Source organism: Takifugu flavidus, chromosome 18 (genome assembly GCF_003711565.1).
Source record: "Takifugu flavidus isolate HTHZ2018 chromosome 18, ASM371156v2, whole genome shotgun sequence".
Taxonomy (NCBI): domain Eukaryota; kingdom Metazoa; phylum Chordata; class Actinopteri; order Tetraodontiformes; family Tetraodontidae; genus Takifugu; species Takifugu flavidus.
In genome coordinates this window covers 11,601,452-11,620,952 of record NC_079537.1, presented here as the reverse complement: position 1 = coordinate 11,620,952, position 19,501 = coordinate 11,601,452, and the positions used below count along the sequence as shown (strand labels likewise).

The 19,501-nt window shown below is 50.5% G+C and overlaps 5 protein-coding genes across 8 annotated transcripts; 3 read left to right on the top strand and 2 right to left on the bottom strand.

Annotated features, from left to right (window-relative positions):
• Positions 1 to 6: 6 nt before the first annotated feature.
• LOC130515287 (perforin-1-like) lies at positions 7 to 2,953 on the top strand. Its single transcript, XM_057015450.1, is given in 6 exon segments — positions 7 to 159; positions 800 to 1,367; positions 1,450 to 1,588; positions 1,671 to 1,882; positions 1,956 to 2,281; positions 2,284 to 2,953. Coding segments are annotated over 5 exon segments (1,761 nt in total). The 5' UTR covers positions 7 to 159; positions 800 to 834; the 3' UTR covers positions 2,835 to 2,953.
• A 443-nt stretch (positions 2,954 to 3,396) lies between these two features.
• LOC130515294 (uncharacterized) lies at positions 3,397 to 8,668 on the bottom strand. Of its 3 annotated transcripts, none has more exons than XM_057015462.1 (22): positions 8,511 to 8,668; positions 8,050 to 8,097; positions 7,899 to 7,925; positions 7,749 to 7,808; positions 7,643 to 7,672; positions 7,491 to 7,553; positions 7,326 to 7,409; positions 7,108 to 7,131; positions 6,945 to 6,989; positions 5,794 to 5,856; positions 5,520 to 5,723; positions 5,368 to 5,421; positions 5,234 to 5,275; positions 5,081 to 5,140; positions 4,804 to 4,848; positions 4,680 to 4,721; positions 4,505 to 4,552; positions 4,310 to 4,384; positions 4,135 to 4,167; positions 3,974 to 4,006; positions 3,767 to 3,823; positions 3,397 to 3,671 (listed from the first exon to the last, which is right to left on the bottom strand). In XM_057015462.1, exons 1-22 carry the CDS (start codon positions 8,575 to 8,577, stop codon positions 3,667 to 3,669), a joined length of 1,209 nt encoding a protein of 402 aa, XP_056871442.1. In that variant the 5' UTR covers positions 8,578 to 8,668; the 3' UTR covers positions 3,397 to 3,666. The 3 variants fall into 3 exon arrangements, with proteins under 3 accessions (XP_056871442.1, XP_056871444.1, XP_056871443.1); XM_057015464.1 differs by having other exon boundaries at positions 5,240 to 5,275; XM_057015463.1 differs by having other exon boundaries at positions 7,329 to 7,409.
• A 2,594-nt stretch (positions 8,669 to 11,262) lies between these two features.
• LOC130515310 (cytochrome c oxidase subunit 6A, mitochondrial) lies at positions 11,263 to 12,289 on the top strand. The gene is made up of 4 exons (XM_057015491.1): positions 11,263 to 11,414; positions 11,562 to 11,637; positions 11,860 to 12,002; positions 12,080 to 12,289. The coding sequence occupies exons 2-4, from the start codon at positions 11,562 to 11,564 to the stop codon at positions 12,167 to 12,169; spliced, it is 309 nt and encodes a 102-aa protein (XP_056871471.1). The 5' UTR covers positions 11,263 to 11,414; the 3' UTR covers positions 12,170 to 12,289.
• Positions 12,290 to 12,444: 155 nt separating this feature from the next.
• Positions 12,445 to 17,938, bottom strand: armc5 (armadillo repeat containing 5). Its single transcript, XM_057015445.1, has 7 exons — positions 17,049 to 17,938; positions 16,938 to 16,968; positions 16,746 to 16,856; positions 15,540 to 16,431; positions 14,600 to 15,375; positions 14,264 to 14,396; positions 12,445 to 14,177 (listed from the first exon to the last, which is right to left on the bottom strand). Exons 1-7 carry the CDS (start codon positions 17,415 to 17,417, stop codon positions 12,776 to 12,778), a joined length of 3,714 nt encoding a protein of 1,237 aa, XP_056871425.1. The 5' UTR covers positions 17,418 to 17,938; the 3' UTR covers positions 12,445 to 12,775.
• Positions 17,235 to 19,478, top strand: si:dkey-66i24.7 (uncharacterized). Of its 2 annotated transcripts, none has more exons than XM_057015476.1 (2): positions 17,235 to 17,374; positions 18,677 to 19,478. In XM_057015476.1, the coding sequence occupies exon 2, from the start codon at positions 18,730 to 18,732 to the stop codon at positions 19,270 to 19,272; it is 543 nt and encodes a 180-aa protein (XP_056871456.1). In that variant the 5' UTR covers positions 17,235 to 17,374; positions 18,677 to 18,729; the 3' UTR covers positions 19,273 to 19,478. The 2 variants fall into 2 exon arrangements, with proteins under 2 accessions (XP_056871456.1, XP_056871455.1); XM_057015475.1 differs by lacking the exon at positions 17,235 to 17,374 and adding an exon at positions 17,946 to 18,412.
• The last annotated feature ends 23 nt before the right edge of the window (positions 19,479 to 19,501 follow it).

Below are 19,501 nucleotides of genomic sequence, written 5' to 3'. Positions count from 1 at the left end.
AGCGACAACTCCTCCCCTGTAATGATCAGCATCGCTGAAGCTGTTCCATTTCATTAGACCACCCTACCCACCAACACCTTCTTTTTTAAAAAAAAAAAAACTTTAAATACGAAGAACTTGTAGTTTGAAATGTGTCAGGCAAGACCAGGCAGGACAGAGGTGAGTACTCCTGTGCGCTTGATTTTAGAGGGGCAAGTTATTCAGCATCAGGCTTGATTATCTGGGGTGTTTTAAACTTGTTCACTGCACTGGTAGTGGTTATTTCAGCAGACGTTTAACGGAGAATAACATTTTCATTGATATTTTAGAATTTGTTTGCAGTACAACTGAGGACAAATGCGATAGACAGACAGGCAAGAATGAGCAGACTGGAATATACAGATATATTTTGTATGTCAAGGAACATTTTTTTTTAGAAACCAAAGGAAATAATAAAGCAGGGTTTTGTTCTGCCCTCTATAATCATCAAAAGGTTTTACAGCAAACACAGGGATCTTAAAATAGGGCCTTGGGGTACACCACAAGAAAAAGAGTAGCTTGTCGATACCGTAAAACCGAAAGTGCTGCATTGTTTTAGCTAAACCCTTTACCGGACTGCGTGAGCTCCCACAAAGGGCACAAAAATCAACAAGCAGCATTTTTTATTTCTCCAAATACAAATATCGTTTCAACCGTATAAATTAATTTATGTTGACTTTAACAAACTATCATTAATCCAAAGTAATGAGGAAATCGGTGTGTTTTGCGTTACTCATGCAAAACCCACCTTTTAACCTTTAAACCCACCTTTTACTTTCAGGATAAACTGTCAGTTTGGTTCCATCAGCCAGCAAAATGCTCCCGTTGAAGATCTACGCCTGGATCGGCGTCATGGTGTCGCTCCCTCCGTGCACGCGTCAGTCGTGCACACAGGGCACACCCAAAGAATGCCTGGATGCAGAATTTGCCCCAGGTTCCAACTTGGCTGGCGAAGGCTTCGATATCACAAAGCTGGAACGTAAAGGGGCCTTCGTGATCGACATGAATCAGTGGAAACACAAGGACAAGACGTGCACGCTGTGCAGCAACCCTTATCTGGAGAACAAGAAGCAGAAGCTGCCCGTGTCTGTGGTGGACTGGAGGTCAAAGGCCTCCTGCACCATGCAGATAACCAGCAAACTCCACCGGTCCAGCGAGTCTCTGGTCACGTCCAGTAGCTCTTCTGTCAATAACAACTGGCAGGTGAATTTAGACATCCAAAAGGGCAACAAAGCGGCCTCGATGATGCTGGCCGGCACCCACTCCAAGCTGGCGGAGTATTCCATGGAGAAAACTAAGAACGACAAGTTCAGTTTCACCAGCCAGGGCACGTCCTGTACCTTCTACAGGTGACAAGAGCCTCCTTACCTCTGGCCGCAAATGTTACATATTTTACCGGTCTTCACCTCTGTCCTTGTTTTGGTGCCGAAGCCTCCGAGTGTCCGACTTTCCCAAGCTGAGCAACGAGTTTCGCCGAGCGGTGAGAGGGCTTCCAAAAACCTACAGCCCCGAGTACAAGGCGAGATTTTACAAACTGATCGACAACTTTGGCACCCACTACATCACCAAGGTGAAGCAAAGCTCTCAAAGAGGCTGCGTCATTACAGTCCGCTCTTTCCTGCTGCCACACGGTTTAAGATCTGTGTTTCCAGGTGAGGCTGGGGGGAAGCGCCCACTCCGTGACCAGCATCAGGCAGTGCCAGGCCAGCCTGCAGGGCCTCAGCACCGAAGAGGTGCAGATGTGCCTGGAGGCGGAGGCGTCCGCCACCGTCAAGGCCACCATAAAATCCGTAATGAAGCACTGCAAGAAGGACACGGAGAAGATGGAATTCAAGACGTCCTTCTCTGGCCTCTTCAACGACAGGTGCAGATCAGATGGGGGCGGGGCTCGTGTTCACCCACAATGGCCACACTGTTTAACTGAAACTGCTTTGTAGGTTCACAGAAATAAAAGGGGGGCAAACCACAGAACCAGACCTTCTCTTCTCCGCTGACAAGAATCCGGCGGCCTACAAAGAGTGGCTGAACACTCTGCCGCTGAACCCAGATATAGTCTCGTACTCTCTGAACTCTCTCCACGAGCTGCTGCAGGTGGACCACCCCGCCCAGAAAAACCTACGCTCGGCCATCAGCCATTACATCCTGGAGAGAGGCCTGTGGAGGAACTGCAGCGAGCCCTGCCGGGCCGGTGTCAAGAGCGACTCCAGGGATCCCTGCGTGTGCCAGTGCCACAACGACCCGGCGGTAAACCAAGAGTGCTGCCCCACCGGAAAGGCATGGCACGGGTCATCATCACCGTGGAACGGGGCAGCGGCCTGTGGGGGGACTACATCACAGCAACCGACGGTTACGTGAAGGTGTTTTTCAACAACGTGCTGTTTCACCGCACGCGCGTCATCTACAACAACAACAACCCGCACTGGGGTAGCGTGGTTGACCTGGGCACCCAGGACCTGTCCGCGGGCCAGAGGGTCCGGTTTGAAGTGTGGGATCAGGACAACAACTGGGACGACGACCTGTTGGGAGAATGCGACCGGGTTCTGTCGGTGGGAGACAAGCAGGATGTCTGCGCCCTGCACCACGGCCGAATGTTCTTCAAGTGGAAGGTGGAATGTGCGCCGAGTCTGAGCGGAGTGTCGTGCACCACCTACAAACCCTCTCCGATGCCGCAGAGTCTGAGGAGTCTCTACGTGTCCCGCCACGCACACCCGATCCCTAAGGCCCTGTTGTCAGAGATGGGCGTGTTTGTGACCCAAGCCGGGTCAACAGGAAACCAGAGTCAAAGTGCGGCGCCGCAGCCGTTCGGCTTCTATTGAGTTAAGGGCGGTTTTCAGTTTTCAAGCGAAAACCAGCGTACGCCACCGCTTCTTCTTCTGTCTCAATGTCTGCCGGGAAAACCGAACCCCGTCTTTATTAAATACATTATATCAGTCAATTTGGTGTCGTTGTGATGATTCTGTCGTGTTGATTAAAGGCCGTTTTATCAGAGATCTGCGTGTTCGTGAAGGAAGCCAGACACCAGTAAACTGGTGATTTTATTAGCAGGAAGCTGCAACTATGAGTTAGTGTTGACAAAGAAATAAAAAAACAGGAATATTTCACAATCACTAATGCGCCAAGTGTTTGTGGGCAACCTTATAGACACGCATCACTGATTCAGTGCGATTCGAAATGATAGTATAATAATGCGGCGCGGCACCATTGGACGTTTTATCTTGCGAGGTTTTGATTTGACTGTTGTAACTGCTGCTGGAGACAGGAAGTGGTTAAACTTCCTGTGTTCGCGTACTGACGTTGCTCAAGAACAATGTGTGCAGGTAAATATTAGGAGGCAGTTTTTTTGCCCCCCCACTCAGAATTGATCATAGACAGCCCATAAACAGTGAAATCATGTTTATTGTTCACTTGGACAGCTTTTGTTACTCTTGACACCATTTTCACCGGTCGCCACCACTTTTTTCAGTGTGAGAACAAATCAGGTGTCTTTTTTTAATGGTTTGTTTACCAACAAACAGGGGAAAAGAACAAAAGACGGGCTAAAGATTAGCAAACGTTATAATAGGACCAATGAGGGAAAATCAGCCAAAAAGGGACTTCAGTGAAGACACTGTGGAAGCGATCGGCTTGAAGAAATCTGGGTCATCTGAACTAGCCTGAGGGAGACAAAGATAAAAAAGTCATGTGTCCCTTTGGTGTGAATCCATATTAAAACAGGCAGGTGAAACAGTCTGACAAACCCCCGTCTTACCTTTGTATCCGTTTCCAAGGGCGTCGTTGACACCAGTATATTTGCCAGCTGGCTCACCTGCGAACAGAACGACCCATTCACGTGTTAGAAGCCTTCTCAGAAGAGTTTAACTCAATGATAATTGTGCCCTCGTGGGCCTGTTTAACTGATGTAAGACAGCACAGAAGAAGACGCGGCTCCTGTGTCAGAGCGCCACGTCCTGCTCACCCAAAGATGCATCCTGAGTTGCTCCCAGCAAACCTTTATTTGGGAGGGGGGTCAATCAAAAAAAGAGTGACTTTAGAGGGCATATTTAAAAACTCCAATCTCAGCCAGCTCCTCATCTTTTACAGATGAATCAGTTAATTAGCATATAAGTGGGACTTCACCTGTTTGCTGTGGCCCGAACCCCGCGGCAGCCCCTGGAACAACACACGTGATCCTGTCTTATTTTCAACATTTCACAACTTTTTATTCATTTTTGCTTGTTTTGATCATCGGAGGTGTCTGTGAAACAGGCTCCTTCCATCACTGACAGCTGCTAACGCCTAACGGATTTCTCACCGTATTTGCTGGCGGTTTTTGTTCCCTCGCCTCCGAGGCCGAGCTGCTGCGCTGCAAAGGGGTAACCGCCATCACCTGAGGAAGGTGACACATTGAATGGTGTTGAAAGCTGCGATGCTGTGACAATGCATACGGCCGGACGCCGCAGGACGGTTCAAATGTGTTTCAGCTTTGTCAGCCGTGCTTCATCCTGACCTTCCAGTGCTGAAGGGATCGCCGGATTACTGGAAATCTGGGGGGTTCCTGTCAGAAGGGAAACAAAAATCAAAAAGTGACCTTGCTCATCTCTTCTCCAACACAAACAGCCTCAGCAGCAGCAGAATTGTGACTAGCTGTGTGTGTGGGGAGGTGAGAACATGTCACCACTCACCATATTTACCACCAAGTGTTTCCATCCCTCCTCCAAGACCCCCTGAAATAAAGGAGGTAAAAACTAGTGTCAGTGTTTCTAACTGAAATGATAAGTTTAACACAATATTGAGGACGTGTCTCACCATACGGGCCCTGGACCTGCCCAGGATAGGCTCCAGCACTGAGAGCTGGGGGCGAAGTATAGGTTAGCTTTGATGTTACTATCCTGAAACTAATGCACATTTAAATCCTTTTGATCAAAAGCATCGAGCCCCTGATCAAAGAGTCCAGCTGAAATAAGCAGAAATAGCGCCGCCCAGTGGATAAAAGCTCCCACTGCTGGGGACCTGTGTCTGTTTTTTAATAAGCTTTTACAGCATCTACAGGTTAGTGCCTGTTAAAATGCCCCGGAACTGTTACCTTTACGCTTTGCTGCTTTGTTCTCAGCACCATCAGCTAATTCTGCAGGGTAAATGAGCCCTGAAACATAGGTCTAATCATTAGCATTACACTTAGGCGTGGGAGGCTTATTGAGATTGGTCCCTTTTCTCTTCTTTCTCTACTTTAAACGACACCCACCAGCTCCGTTGCCGTCGCCGTGGCCGTTCCCGTAGCCTGTGGAAAGATGAGGTCAGGTGTTTGAATATCACCGGTAAAGAATTGTGGTTGACATCGGTGGTGTATTGATGTGGAGGCAGTGCACGTACCAAAGCCATAACCTCCCATGGCCCCCAGGTATCCGGTTGCCCCTTCTCCAAATCCTGTGACATCAAGCCAGCTAATAGATCATCAGCAGGACTACGCAGGGATCACTGAAGACCTCAGACATGAGCCAAAATGACTGAATCCATAGACCCACCGTTTGTCATCCCTGCAGCACCCTGGGGATTACCACCCTGTGGGTACCCACCTTGGGGGTAATTGCCCTGGGGATTACCACCCTGTGGGTACCCACCTTGGGGGTAATTGCCCTGGGGATACCCGCCCTGGGGGTAAGCGCTCTGTCCGAGGGCAGCGCCGAGTTTGCCGACGGCTCCACCAGGATACGCTCCCTGTCCCAAACCTGCACGAGCACATGTTTAAAAGCAGCAGGCCTGACTCTGCATCTGTGAGGAAGAGCTTATCTTCCGTACCTGCTCCGTAGCCACCAGGGCCCAGGCTGGTTCCCAGATAGTTTCCGGCTCCGCCTGCGAAACCTGTGGAAGAACAGAAGATCAGTCAAAAATTCCCACACATTCCCACTCCAGCTGAGTCAGTATTACATGACGGAACACGAGGTTCATGTTGTCCTGTCAGGTCTCCAGTAAGGCCTAAACTTTCTCCTGGGAAAAATGGCCTCTGAATCCTGCTGGATTACATTTAAAAGACTCAGTCTGGGGTTTTGTTCAGCTTCATTAGTGCAGTGTCCTTTACTGTCTGACGAGGAGCTGAACACTGGCTGCTTCCTCCCTCTGACGCCTTGAGGGAGGCAGCAGCACACGTCCCAGATGTTGTCTGCCTTTGCCACCATGAGGATGAGCCTCTGAGCTCCCCGTTCCTCAATCCAGGAGCTTACGGCTGATTTCCAACAGGTCTGACCAACCACAAGTGAAGCTGCAGTTATTGGCCAGTTTATTTCCCTGTGTGGATGGACGCAAGCCTCCTGCCGTCTGCACCGGAGGTGATGCAGCACCTCCCAGTTCATCTTCACAGCGAGGCGAGGCCCAGGTTCTACACTGATTAGTTACTGCCCATCTCCCTGACATCACAGGCTTGGAATGTTCTCCTCCATGTGGACCAGCCAGATGTTTATTCTGTTCATTAAGGGGTGTCATTGCTCCAAACCTGCGTGCTTTAATTACAGGATCAAGGCTTTTCACTTCTCTTCCAGGTGGCTGAACAGCTGGTCTGCAGCCTCTTTCTCCCTGCAGTTGGGCAGCGGTGGTACCCAGTCCACCGGTTCTGGTCTGGAGATCACCGTTCTGTCTCTGCTGGTTTACTCTGAACCAGCGGGTGACCAGGAAGGACATTAAATGTTCGTTAAATGTGTTTAACCTGCGTGAGATCAACAAACAAGCGGCTGCGATGAGGAACGATCATCTCTGCCACAGCTAAATGGGGAAGCTCGAGCACTCTTGCTTGTTTTGTAGTATTTCATCAAAATGAGATTTGGACTCGTTACCACATTAAGATAGTGATCCTGTCTGGTTGTCTCGGGTATTTTACACGTGATTCCTGGCTTTGTTTGTCTGTAGCAACACTAATGAGACACCAGAAGGAAGATCCGTCCTGGTTGGTCACTCACCGTGTCGAGGCACTGGATGAGCAAAACCAGCTGTGGTTCCATAACCTGGAAGAAACATCAGCACAGACCAGGATCAGGACCAGAATCTACTGATCCGGGCAGCGTCTTCACAGCTGATCTTATTTTAACCAAACATGAGGTAACCAGTCACATCAAGACTAACCTGGCAGGTTACCAGCACCATAACCTGAAGGTGACACAGAGGAAAAAAGGGATTTAAACTCATTTTTATGCAGAAATGATCTCAACAGATCTTCCCTTCTCAACAGGTTTATTTGTTTGCTTCTATCTGCATCAACTCCAGTTTAATAAAGCTCCATCGTTGTGCGATTCATTTTAAAGCCTGACTTCCAGAGCTGTTACGCTTGTCGTGTGTCTCACCGCGTTTTCCCCCCTGACCCAACCCGAGGGTCAGTCCGTTGGGGAGGCCGCCCCCGGCGCCCAGTCCTGCACCCATGCCGCCGCCTGCAGAGCAGCAGATGCAGAAGGTGTTTAAAGACGGCAGAAGGTGAGGAGTTCATGTAAAGAGTGACTTTAAGGAGGTACCGTAGCCTCCCGGGGTCCCGTATCCCCCTGTTCTACCTCCCAGTCCGAGAGCTCTGTAACCTCCTGGGAAGATTTGAAGATATAAATAAACACAGTTTCATTGAATTTCATCAACAATTCAAAAACGACATCATGTAAAATTTGAAACCCACCATTACCAAGCTGGGCTCCATAACGTCCAACTGAAAAGGTTAAAATTAAATTACTGGTTTGGGTTTATGGAAACAGAGAAACTATGAAATGTGCAGTAAGACGTACGTCCAGTCTTCATCCCTTTGTTGCCATATCGGCTCCCCAGTGCTCCCAGTGCCCCTGCCACTGGGAAATTAGCAAAAGCAGACGAGCTTATTCACAACTAAAAAATCAGGAAAAGTTTGATCCTGTGAAATTGTTCAACATGAAACTGACCTCCGGGCTTTACCCCGACACCAACACCTAGAAAAAACCAACATTTGTCTCAGTTAATCAACAAAACTGATGCAGAACATTTTAAAAATGGTTATCATTTTACAAACTAAAAAACAGTTCTGTGCTATTTAAAATGCGCTTTCGAAGTCACCTCTGGCGGGCAGCACTCTCCCCCAGGACACACTTTGTGGTTTGACCCCTGTAAAAATAGAATTAACACTTGTGAGAAAATGTCTTGTTATCGCGCAACAAAGAAGTGAAACTCTGAGGTTGCAGCAAATGCTGCAGCCTTCTGATCACTGAATACTATCAACCACGGAGCTGGCGAGCTCACGTCCTCGTCCCTCGTCCTCACCAGCCTGAGACCTGACAGGGAGGTGAGACGCTGCTCAAAGAAACCCCCCCCCCCCGTGAGCCGTCAGCTCTGAGGTGTGTATTTACAGAACTCTGCAGCGTTCGGGGTTCGGCTGGGACGGGATGTGAAGTGAGAGAACCAACGAGACTTTTCAGCATTATGGTGAAAAATGGCCCCCCCCCCCTTCCAGGTTCAGCTACAGTTTAGGTGATTAATGGGAATAATCAGCACATTAGGACCCCGTGCGCCGTCCTTACCGCCTTGCAGGGTTTCCTGAGCCAGCCAGAGGAGCAGCGAGGTCTGGAGCAGAGTCGGAACCATCATGATGGAGGAGGAATGAAGAGCAGCGCAGATGGAAGGTTCTGGGTCCGATGGCTTATATATGATATTCCCTCCGATACACCCCCCCCCCCCAGGTCAAGTCCAGCCCTCTGCAAACACACAAACACTGGCCCCAGGTGCTCGGAGCCAAAAGTCACATTCTGCTCCATTAACTGAGAGATTAAACACATTAAAAGCACAACCGCTGCTGTTGTCTGCAGTGTTGCTCCGGTTGTTCCATTCAGGATTCAACCTTGACGCGCCAGTAAAACGTGCACCAAAGGCCCAAACACCCCCGACACACATGTGCACGGTCCCACCTTTAGGGCTTTAGGTGGCAACAATGCCCTCCAGCAAGCTTTTAGTTCCTGGCGGAACCTGTCTCTGCAGATTTTGATCGGTGGAGTGAAGACAGGGGACGGGGGGATGTAGAGTTAACCCATGTTAGCTCATGCTCCAGGAAGTGTCCAGGAAGTGTACAGGAAGTATCAAGGAAGTATCAGGAAGTGTCCAGGAAGTATCAGGAAGTGTACAGGAAGTGTACAGGAAGTATCAAGGAAGTATCAGGAAGTATCAGGAAGTGTCCAGGAAGTATCAGGACGTGTCCAGGAAGTATCAGGAAGTGTCCAGGAAGTGTCCAGGGTGCACAGCTGCCTCTCCAGAGATGGAATCAAAGGCAGTCAACAACAACAGATGGACCGATCCTGTCTTTGGTGCCAGAGACAACCGTTATCCCTGCTGGGAATCAAACCCAGAACCTGCCCTTCAGAACACCACAGACTGTTGAGACTGGACACATTTACTGTTCGCCCACATGTACACCCTCTATATAACGCGGGAGGTCCGTTGCCCTACAGCCGTTGCTTAAAGCGGTGTTTAAATTTACGTCTTAACCTCGGTGGGCGTGGGCGCCCGATGCAAACAAGTGACTGGAAACCACATAGGAGGGTCACGCTTAGAACGAGACAGCCGCCTCTTCACCTCCTGGTGGAAAAGGTGCAGACCGCCACATCTTCTCCCCAGGTGGTTCCGAGCACAAGACAATAACAGCGGCCCAACATCTGAGTCACCGTTCCGTCGCCCAACGGACCTCCAAACATTTATGTCTCTGAATGTATGAGATGAGGACAGGAGGGATTATAGGGAGAAGGTCAGGAGGCAGCAGAGGTGGGCCGACGGCGTCGACTCCAGGCACATCTGGATCACACACGCGTGCGGTTCACGTACATCTGAAGCGTTCAGCGTCCTGGACCTACGGAGACGCTGTTACTCTCTGCCTGTCAGTCTTTCAGCACTGGGCAAAAAACAACAGAGTCGTTCCTAAAATGACTAAAAGGGACAAAAGAGGGAATGAAAATTCCCCTTTTTCGCGGTATCAAACGGCACAAAATGTCCTGTAAGAATCCAGCGTAGGAGCAGAACAAGAGGCCTCAGTTCGCTGGGAAGACTTTGAAGTCCGTCAGATAAATGTGAAGGCCGGGTACAGGCGCTTCACACTCCTGCCCAACATCACACACAGTCATCAGCTGTCGTCTCCTGGCACCCGGTGTGCACAGACAGGCCGGTGGTTGCTAAGGCCTGTGGAGACACCTCACTTTATTCTGCGCTGTATTTATTTCTAGTCTCCAAATTGAGTTTCCTTACACTCCGTTGCACAAATGTTCTTTTCTGTGGCTCATTATTTGTAAAGCTGCTTAAAATCCATCTTGTGATTTCTGTTTTCACCCATCACTCAGTCTGTCTGCTCGGCACCCGTCGCCGTGTTGAGTCTGGAGTGTTTCCTCCAGCTGCCGTGCGCTGAACGTCCACGTCACCCGTGAGAAAAATCATATCTCAGGACAAAAAAGCCGCTGAATCGGCTCATTCAGTCCCCGTCTGTCCATCACCCGGCAACAAACGTCCTCAGAGAGACACAGGACACAGTTGCGACTGCTTCAGCATTCTAATGAGCAAGATAAGGAGAAGGAACTATTGTTATTACCGCTGTTATTACGCAACATCTTTAAAAATAATAGGTGTTTATTTGCTCAGGGCTGGTGAGGAAGCTAAACAAAGTTATATTTATGCACTTTGCAATGACAGGCAGGAGGAAAAAGAGCCCTGAGAAGAGTTTTGTTGGTTGGCAGCTCCTGCCAGCGACACACCTGCGGAACAGATGAATGTGCTCCACCTTCCTCCCACCTGAGAGGGCGTTGAACCGCTGCCCACGACAACAGCGGAGCCAGACGTCCCGGCTGGCCGCCGACAGACGGGCTGACCTCACCGCCGGCGGCTGTTTGCACGACAAACTGAAGCTGCTCAGAGGCGCCAAAAACAGGAGCGCGGTGCGAAAATCAGGACGCGGCTGGAGCGAAGCTGAATTTACTGGGGAGAATATCAAAGCTGTGAGAAAGGCTCCTGGATAAAAGCCCTCCGCCACACCTTTGATGTGTGATCCACAGGCAGGTGGAAGCACAGCCAGAAGCTTCTGCGTTTGTGTCCTCCTGGAGCGTTTGCATGTGTGAGGAGTGTTGGGATAGAACCAGAACCCACTGGGACCCTGGGATGGGTGGAAGATACACTAAAACATACACTTGTGCTTATGGGCAACACTGTTTATTAAAGATATGGTTGGAATAGTTCAGTCCATACGGGCTGAAGGCCCCGGAGTGACTCTTCCGCGTGTGTCCGATCCGCCTTCAGTCCTGCCCAAATATAACCTCGCTCTCTTGGCATAAACACAGATCCAAAGGGGGAGGAGTCTGAAAGCCAGAGTTTAGTTCAGGACAAAGTGAAGGGCAAACAAGGAAGGAAGAGGACTAAAAACTAAGTGATCGACCTTCACCCGCTATTCTGGAACAGTAAGTGTTGAATATTTGGTTTGTTCCTCGGTGATCTCGGCACAGAGCGGCGCCGGGCTCCTTCCCACGCTGCCCGCCCGCGCTGGGCCGCGACAGAACCCGGGTTGTTACGCGGTGCTGTAGGGGTGCTGGTCTCCGCTCTTGCAGATGCGTCTGTCGACAGCTGCCCTGGCCGCTCGTCGAGCCTTCGCCGCCGCGTCGCACTCGGGCCACGAAGGAGGAGGTCAGTGTGTCTTCGCTGTCAGGTCGGAGCAGACACAGACGCGTTCTGATCAACACAAACTGAAGTGACGCAGGTGCATCTAGGGCCTGTTGAACATTAACCGCAGGGCTGGAGGTCGGCCTGCACAATCACAGCCTCTTTCCGTCACTGCATGAAGGAACGATCTCAGCTCCTCCATGAACTCTGCTCCCGGTGCTTCAGTCGCTGCCTGTTTTTCCACAGCGAGGACCTGGAAGATACTGACCATTGTTTTGGCGTTCCCCGGCGTCAGCGTCTGCATGGCCAACGCCTACGTGAAGGGGCAGGAGCACCCGCACGAGCAGCCGGACTTCGTGGCGTATTCCCACCTGCGCATCCGCACCAAGGTGAGCCGCAGTCTGGCGGCACGCGGAGCAAAAGACGGAAGCATTTCCTGGGTGTTAGCTGCTCTCTTTGCTTGCAGAAATTTCCCTGGGGCGACGGAAACCACTCTCTGTTCCACAACGCTCACACCAACGCTCTTCCCGAGGGCTACGAGAGCTCCCATCACTGAGGGGATCCATCAGTGTCCAGCGGCGCCGGTGGGAGGGGTATAAATGGCTGCGCTGTACCGAGCACCTCTTCACGGAGAGCACGGCTCCTTTTACTTAGCAATAAAGATTTCTCAGACATCTTGGACCGTGTCGAGTGTCCGAGCGGCCTGCGTTTGGTTCATAACCTGATGCAATTCCCACGCAACACGGGCGACAAACATCACTTTCATTTTAAATGTGAGCGACCAGGAACAAAAGGATCAACGGAACCCTCCAAAAAAGACACAAAACAAAGTGCTGTTCCAAAAACGTATTCATTGGCATAACTTAATTTTGGACAGATTTCATCTCTTCTCTGGGTATCTACATTATCTCTGTACAAAATAAACAATCCTGGTCCAGCCCCGGTCGTTCCAGCACCTCCAGCAACATAACAGTTTTCCAATGACCTCCTGGCCTTTTTTCTTTTTTTTCTCCCCATCAAATAAAAAACAAAACAAAAAAGTCAGCTCAAAAACGACTCAAATGACAGTAAAACATGTACAAAATAAAAAGCAAAGCAAAGTGCGCCCTTGTGGGTTGGAGTTCATGTCAAAGTAGAGCGAATCCAGAGAGGAACGTTGCGGCTAGGACGACCTTTTCTCCGGGCCCGACAGGGCGGCTGTGGCCAGACTCAGCAGGTCCCTTTTCAGGGTCTCCGTGCAGCCGCCGTCTCTGGCGAGTGTGCGAAGACACTCTCCAGCCACCGAGGAGGAGGGGAAGAGCTGAGGGTGGCCCTGACACCCCAGCAGCAGGGCCAGGCAGGCCCGGCCCAGCGCTGGGTAGCTGTAGAGCTGAGAAAACCAGTAAATCTGGGGGAGGAGAGCGGCGAGGGTGGATTCGGAGAGGGCGTCCCGAGCTGCCGACTTCAGAAACTTTGGCTTCAGCGTCAGCTCCTCGTTATCTGGACCGGGTGGCTCATTCAGCACCGGTGCATCTTCTGATTTAGAAGCTGGAATGTTTTGGATTGTCTTGTGATCCGAACTTGGATCTCCTCTGCTTGCCTGTGCAACCTTTCCATCAAGACCGCCTTTATTTCCATCTCCCTGGTGCTGGAGGCCGTCCTCTCCCTTTCTCCTCCCTGGTACGTCTGTCTCGTCACCAGTCAGTTCTAACTCTGATGTTCGACTGACCAGGTTCTCCTCAGTGGACTCCAGGTTCTCTTTGGCAGGTTTGCATACAAGGTTCTTCACATTGTCCTTCCTGGCAGCCTGGTTGGAGCGGGACAGCAGCAGAGACACGCACAGGTCCTCCAGCTCCCTCTGCAGCTCGGCCACTAAAAACCTGCACGCCCCCACCATCATCTCACCTAAGGGTGTTGTTTGGAAGACAGGGGCTTCTGTGGAAGGATGACCCAGACCTTTGAGGAGCAGAGCACCCAAAACCTGACAGCGTCCTCCCTTTTCTCCGTCCCCGCGCCCCCTTGTGAAGCCACAGCCGTGGAGATAATGCAGCACAGGCAGCAACATGCCTGTGCTCACGCCTTTAATGGGGATGGCTTCTTCAGTTTTAGCCAGAGCTTCTCCAAACCCACCTCTCAGCAGACCCCTGAAGTATTCAGAGCCGGCCCGCTCTGATGCTTCCGCCCCGGCCACAGCCTCCCTGTTGGCTGGGACCAGCGTCCCGTCGTCCAGTTTTAACAGAAGGTCAAAGTCTGACGCGCTATAGGGACATTCGTCAGCCAGACGAGGCTTTTTAAAGGGAGGGGGGGAAAATCTGTCAGCTTGAGCCACGGGTGGCGTCATTGCTCCGTCTGCATCTTTGGCACCAAACTCAGTTTTGATGCCCCTCGTCAGGGTGGACAAGCACTCGAACAGCAGCGAGAAGTACAGCGAGTGCAGCTGAGAGATCTGGCCAGTCAGGGGCAGATTGAACCAGTCAGAAAGCACCTTTCCTCCATCCACCCCCTCGTTGCAGCAGCCCAGCGGCTGCAGCACCAGCAGGAGGCCGCCGCTGTCCAGGAGAAGCTTCTTCAGCAGCGACTTGTTGCTGTGGGCGACAGAGAAAGTTCCTGGATGGTGCAACCACATCTGCACGCCACAGAACCCCCCCACCGGGGTCGACATGCTCCTCACCTGCTGACGAAGGGCAGCGACAGCGCGCAGTTCATCTTGTCTGAGTTTGAGCCCGACAGCATGACGTGAGCCAGGACACCGGAGCCATATCCAGACTCACACTGGACCCGCAGGTTGCTGAGGAGGGAGAATCCTGCCGAGACAACCGGCGAACAGACTGTGATCAGCAGCTCTCGAAGGTGATAAAAAGACCCAGTGGTTTAACGTGAAGTTCTAGACGTGCACGGCCAAACTGTCGCCTGTATGTTGCGGTTTGAAATCAATAGTGATTATTTTTTACTTCAGCTTTAGGAGAAGAAAAAAAAAGCTCCTGCTGATAGAAGACACTCATCTTACCGAGTTGTTTGACCTTGGCCCTCACGCGATCCGTCTGCTTCTCCTCCACATCAGGTCCTCCCTCTCTCTGGCAGAGATGATGGTGAATCAGGGCGACCGAGCCCGTTCGCACCAGCGCTTCCAAACAGTTGGGGTTGCAGCTGAGCCGGCAGAGCATGCGGAGGCACCGGCTGCTGGGGTCCCGGTGCTGGGTGAGGTAGCACAGCAGGCCTGCCGTGATGCCCGCGCTGACCAGAGCGGCGCTGGGGTCAGTGGCGTGGGAGAAGCGAGATAGCAGCAGCAGGATCGGCGACTCGGGCGTCCACGGTTCTGGGTGGTACGGGTGATGGTAACCCGTCGAACGTGGGACAGACGGAGGGGCGTCCAGAGTGACTTTGGTCAAGGAAGCAGCCGAATGTCCGCGCTGCCTTCTTCTGTGAGGAGATGAAAACTTGGATGGCGAAACTGGCGTCCGGGTTGTTTGAACTTGGCAGGTCTGTGGCGTGAGAACCCCGGGAGGCTGAGAGCTACACGGAGACCTATCGGCCATTTTTACCGGCGCCTGTGGCTGGGTTGCAGATGCAGGAGAAAGCTGGGTCTCTTTTTTTGAGGAAGAACAGGCACTGGGATTGGTTGGGGAACAGGAAGTAAAACAGGAAGAAGAGTCGTGGTGTGGGGAGGAGGCAAGGGGAGATGAAGATGAGGGGATGTGGAGACTCCCCCAATCCCCTTCAACCCCCGAGGAATCCAACAGGTCCCCCTCAGAGGAGATCAATCCCTCCGACAACAACCAGGACCTGAGGAGAAGAGACATAAATATGAACATTCAAAAGGTCAGAAACCTTTTCTAGACCCAAGATGTGAGACCCTGACAGTTAAAAGGGGTGATTTTTAACACGGATTGTTTGATTTTTCATTTCATTAGCAACATTTTCAACAAAAATGTTGAACTTTTCCATACCGAAGACTCAGGAAGCTTGAGGAACACAGACTTTGCTCCCTCCCAGCTTCTTCCTTCTTGCAGCCCTCAGGAGGAGGGAAATCAAAGGATTCATAGCACGGCGAGGCCAGCAGCTCGACCGGGGACATGCAGGAGGACGTGTGCACGTCCATCTTCTCGGGAGATTGTTCCTCACCTCTGGTGAGTTCAACCAGTCGTGCAACAAGCAGAGGGACCAGCCCTAATTCCTGCAACTGCTCCATAGCAGCTTCATCAAAGACAAAGTCCACACAGGCAAAAATGGCGAGGCGGGAGAAGGGGTGGCTCTGATGCGCTGCCAGGAAGCCGATCAACACCTCCAACCCGCCGCTCTCCTTGACTTTGGCACGGTTGACAGCCTCCTTGCAGCAGAGGCACAGGGCCTTGAGAAAAACCCCAGACTTCAGAGGATCCCTTTTGACCTCCTCCATAAACTTCGGAATGACCCCCAGTGACCCCACAAGAGGGCGCAAGCTGCCTTGGAAGCACATGTTCGCCAAGGTTTTCATGGCCAGTTCCTCAAACAGCCTTCCGGATTCCCCCGACGCCATGACACCGAGCTGGTTGAGGACTCCGGAACGAGAGACCTCCCGGGCACATTCTACGGTGCAGCCTCGCGTCAGCTCGTGCAGGGTCCTGAGCGCCGCCTTCCTCAGGGGCTGGGGATACTCTGGCGCGATGAGCGGGGCCAGAGCATATAAGGTCCCCTGGGTGAGCAAGGAAAGTCTGTTGGAGGGCGTATCTGCCAGGTAGAGGAGGGCGCGTGCAGCTGATTGAGCACATTCCAGTTTGGAACTGGTGTCTTTGGGTGCACCAGTTGGAGAAGATGGTCCGGAAGAGAGCGAAAGACAAATGAGTAGAAGGGAAACGCCACCTGTTAAAAAGAAAGAAATAAATAAATGAAAATCACGTCACCACTGCTTTTCTAAAAATCCAAACACATTTAGATCGTAATGAATACAAGAGGCAGCGATGGGTAATTAAGAAAATGTAATATTCCTCCTATAATATTTTTAAGAGATAGCAAATTTGAATCGTGTCGCAGTGTAACAAAACACATGCAGACAGACCTATTTTGCCAATATTGCTTGAAATACTGCTGCAAATCTCTCCAAAGAACTTGGTTCTTGTTTCAGGCTCTGAAATCTGCAAAACTAAAAGTGATGTAGCGAGAAATTCCAGAGTTACCAGCAGAGTGGATGAGCGCGGAGCCGTCCGCATCCATGGCCAGGTTCCCCAAAGCCCTGGCTGTCCGGTTCAGGACCGTCTCCAGCGCCACGTTTCTCTTCAGGATCTCCACTGTGACAGTCAACATTTCCTTGGGGTTAATTTTTTACGTTAAAAAGTGTGAATTTTCTGCTTCGAAACGAACCCACTTACCTAATATGGTTATTCCACCCATTCTGCGAACCTAAAATGAGGCCATTTTAAATGGGATTAGTTTAATTCCTTCTCAAAGTGACCATCTACCACGTTCTTTCACCATCCTACCTCTGTTCGCGTTTCCAGCTCAGTGCAGCAGTTCCCCAGGATACTTAGTGCCAGGTCTAAAACTTTTCTTGAGCAATCTGGGTGTTTGAGCAGATCCAACAGAGGCCGGAGACCACCTTGAGTTCTGAACCTAGCTATGCCAGCCTTATCACCCTTGATGTGATGTGTCCGAATTGCAACCAGGGCTCTCCACTGAGAGATTCTGGACTTCTTGTCCATTTCTCTGCCACCACCCTGTTCAGCTTTGCCTTGTCCATGACTCTCAGCCACTTGTCTAGGTTTGGAGAGGTGAGCCAAACACCAAGTCAAAGAATTCTCTGGAGCTGGTGAGTGTCCTTCTCTTCCACCTTGCACAGGTGATGCAGCCATTGTTCTCCTGCCCGTGAGGCTCCAGATTAAACTAGAATTGTGTTTTTTCCCTCACTTTTAACCGCTGTTATACAAACTTCTTAAGATCACGGGAACGCACGAGTGAACGCAGAAAAATAAAGCATGTCTAATCGCGCTAAAACTTTTCTTTAACTATAAGCTTTTATTAAAGCGGGGTTAGCCCTCACATATTTTTTTCTAACTTTTAACAGAAATGAAATCTCGCGTCTCTAGAAAACTACACATACCATGAAATCGGACAGCTGTACCACCTGATGCCGCTCATCCTGATGGGACATGGAGTTCCCTCGGCTCCGGCCAACTCCCTACATTCGGCCTACATTGTGTAAAGACAGAGCGAGCGCTATTCTACGTAATATATTGTAAATATTCAATGTAATTTATTTTTTTTACATTAACTTGCGAGTCAAATCTATATTTGAACAATGTATTTTTTTTTACCAAGAGCCGGATATTTTTAATCAAAGAAAATGCAATCGTCTGTGTTAGCCGCTAGCGCCATCTTTAGCCAAACAACAGAAGGGGGCGTTAGAGGGAGGAGCCCGGAGTAAAAAGGAGGAGCTGTTTCTTCCGTGCCGGGACTTGTAGTTCTACGTTCACCAAAATCAACGACATCTGCTGCAATAGAAAACTACATTTCCCAAATCAGAACATATTTTAAATCTCAACGGTTGCTGTACAGCCTTCGGGTTTTGTAGTTTTTTCTTGGTACGCTGGTGCGATCAAACCAGTTTTGTCTTGATCGAAACGGACTTCACTTCCCAAGGTGCTTCCCAACGTTGTTATTCTCATCGTTTTATTCGGTGCGAGGACATTTATCGGTGCCCCTGAGAGGTTGTTAAATTCCACGAAAAATACTTAACTTAATGTTCAAAGCAACATGGAAGTAATTGAGACAATTGTGATACAAAATGCGGAAGTGGAGGGAAAGGAAACGGTCGTGTCCACCGTGGACACAGATAAGTCCAAAGCAGGTTAGTATCCTCTGAAGGTTTCCCCTTTCATCCAGTCATCGCAAGAAGCGCGGAGTGCCCGGTGAATGCGCGGTCCCTGACTTTGGCAGAGGTTGCGATAAACATAATTTAATCTCAGATAAATGTGAAATGTCTCCATTGCGTTAGGATCAGCGTGGTTTATGCATGCAATGTCATCAAATTATTAAGAAGTGTTTGGTTGTGACTTTAAAATGAAAGATAATATAAAATATATAACATAAAAATCCCCCTTTTTCTCTCAAGAATTTATTTGGACGCTACAGGCCACGTGGCACCTTGTCAACACGCGCCTTGAAATGGATCAGGCTTTTGAACAACCGGTATGCAAGAAAAAGAAACTTTGGGAGATGGTGTCCGAGAAAGTGAACGCGAGACTGAGAGAATCGGGGGTCACCGACGTCACCGTAAAGGCCTACGAATGTGACCTCAAGTGGAGGAACATGCTTGCCACATACAGGAAGAACAGCGAGAGGGCAAAAAGGCTGGGGGCATCAAGCGTCCACTGGGAGTTCTTTAAGGCCATGCATGAGGTCCTGGGGAGGAGCAGGGAGGAGATCGAAGCACAACGAAGAGCCAAGCTGAGTGGGACAAGCGTGGGCAAGGCCATTGCCAATAAGAGGTTCACCCCAATCCTCCCTTCCCCTCCTGCAGCCGCTGCTCCCTGCGGCAACCGGCCGCCGCAAGACGTCCTCCAGCTCTACATGGAGCTGCAAGAGCGGAAGATGAACATGTGGGCCCAGCAGAAGGCCCTGGAGGAGAGGAAGATAGAGGCCATTAACAACCTGGCCCAGGCCATCGCCAGCCTGGCTCAGAAGAACACTTCAAAAGACGGGAATTAACTAGCATGACTCCAAAAAGACATTCGATGCTGCACAAGTGTGTGTAGTAGCAACCAAATGCTTTGTGTGAATGTCAGATTAACTCAGATTCTCTCAAGGCTTAGAGTGTATTTATACGCTTAGGCTTTCCCGATGATGTTTAGCTGTATATAAAATGAAACTGTTGCCATGGCTCCGTAATAAATTATCTTGGCATTTCACTCAAATCCTCCCAAGATTTTGGTAGTTT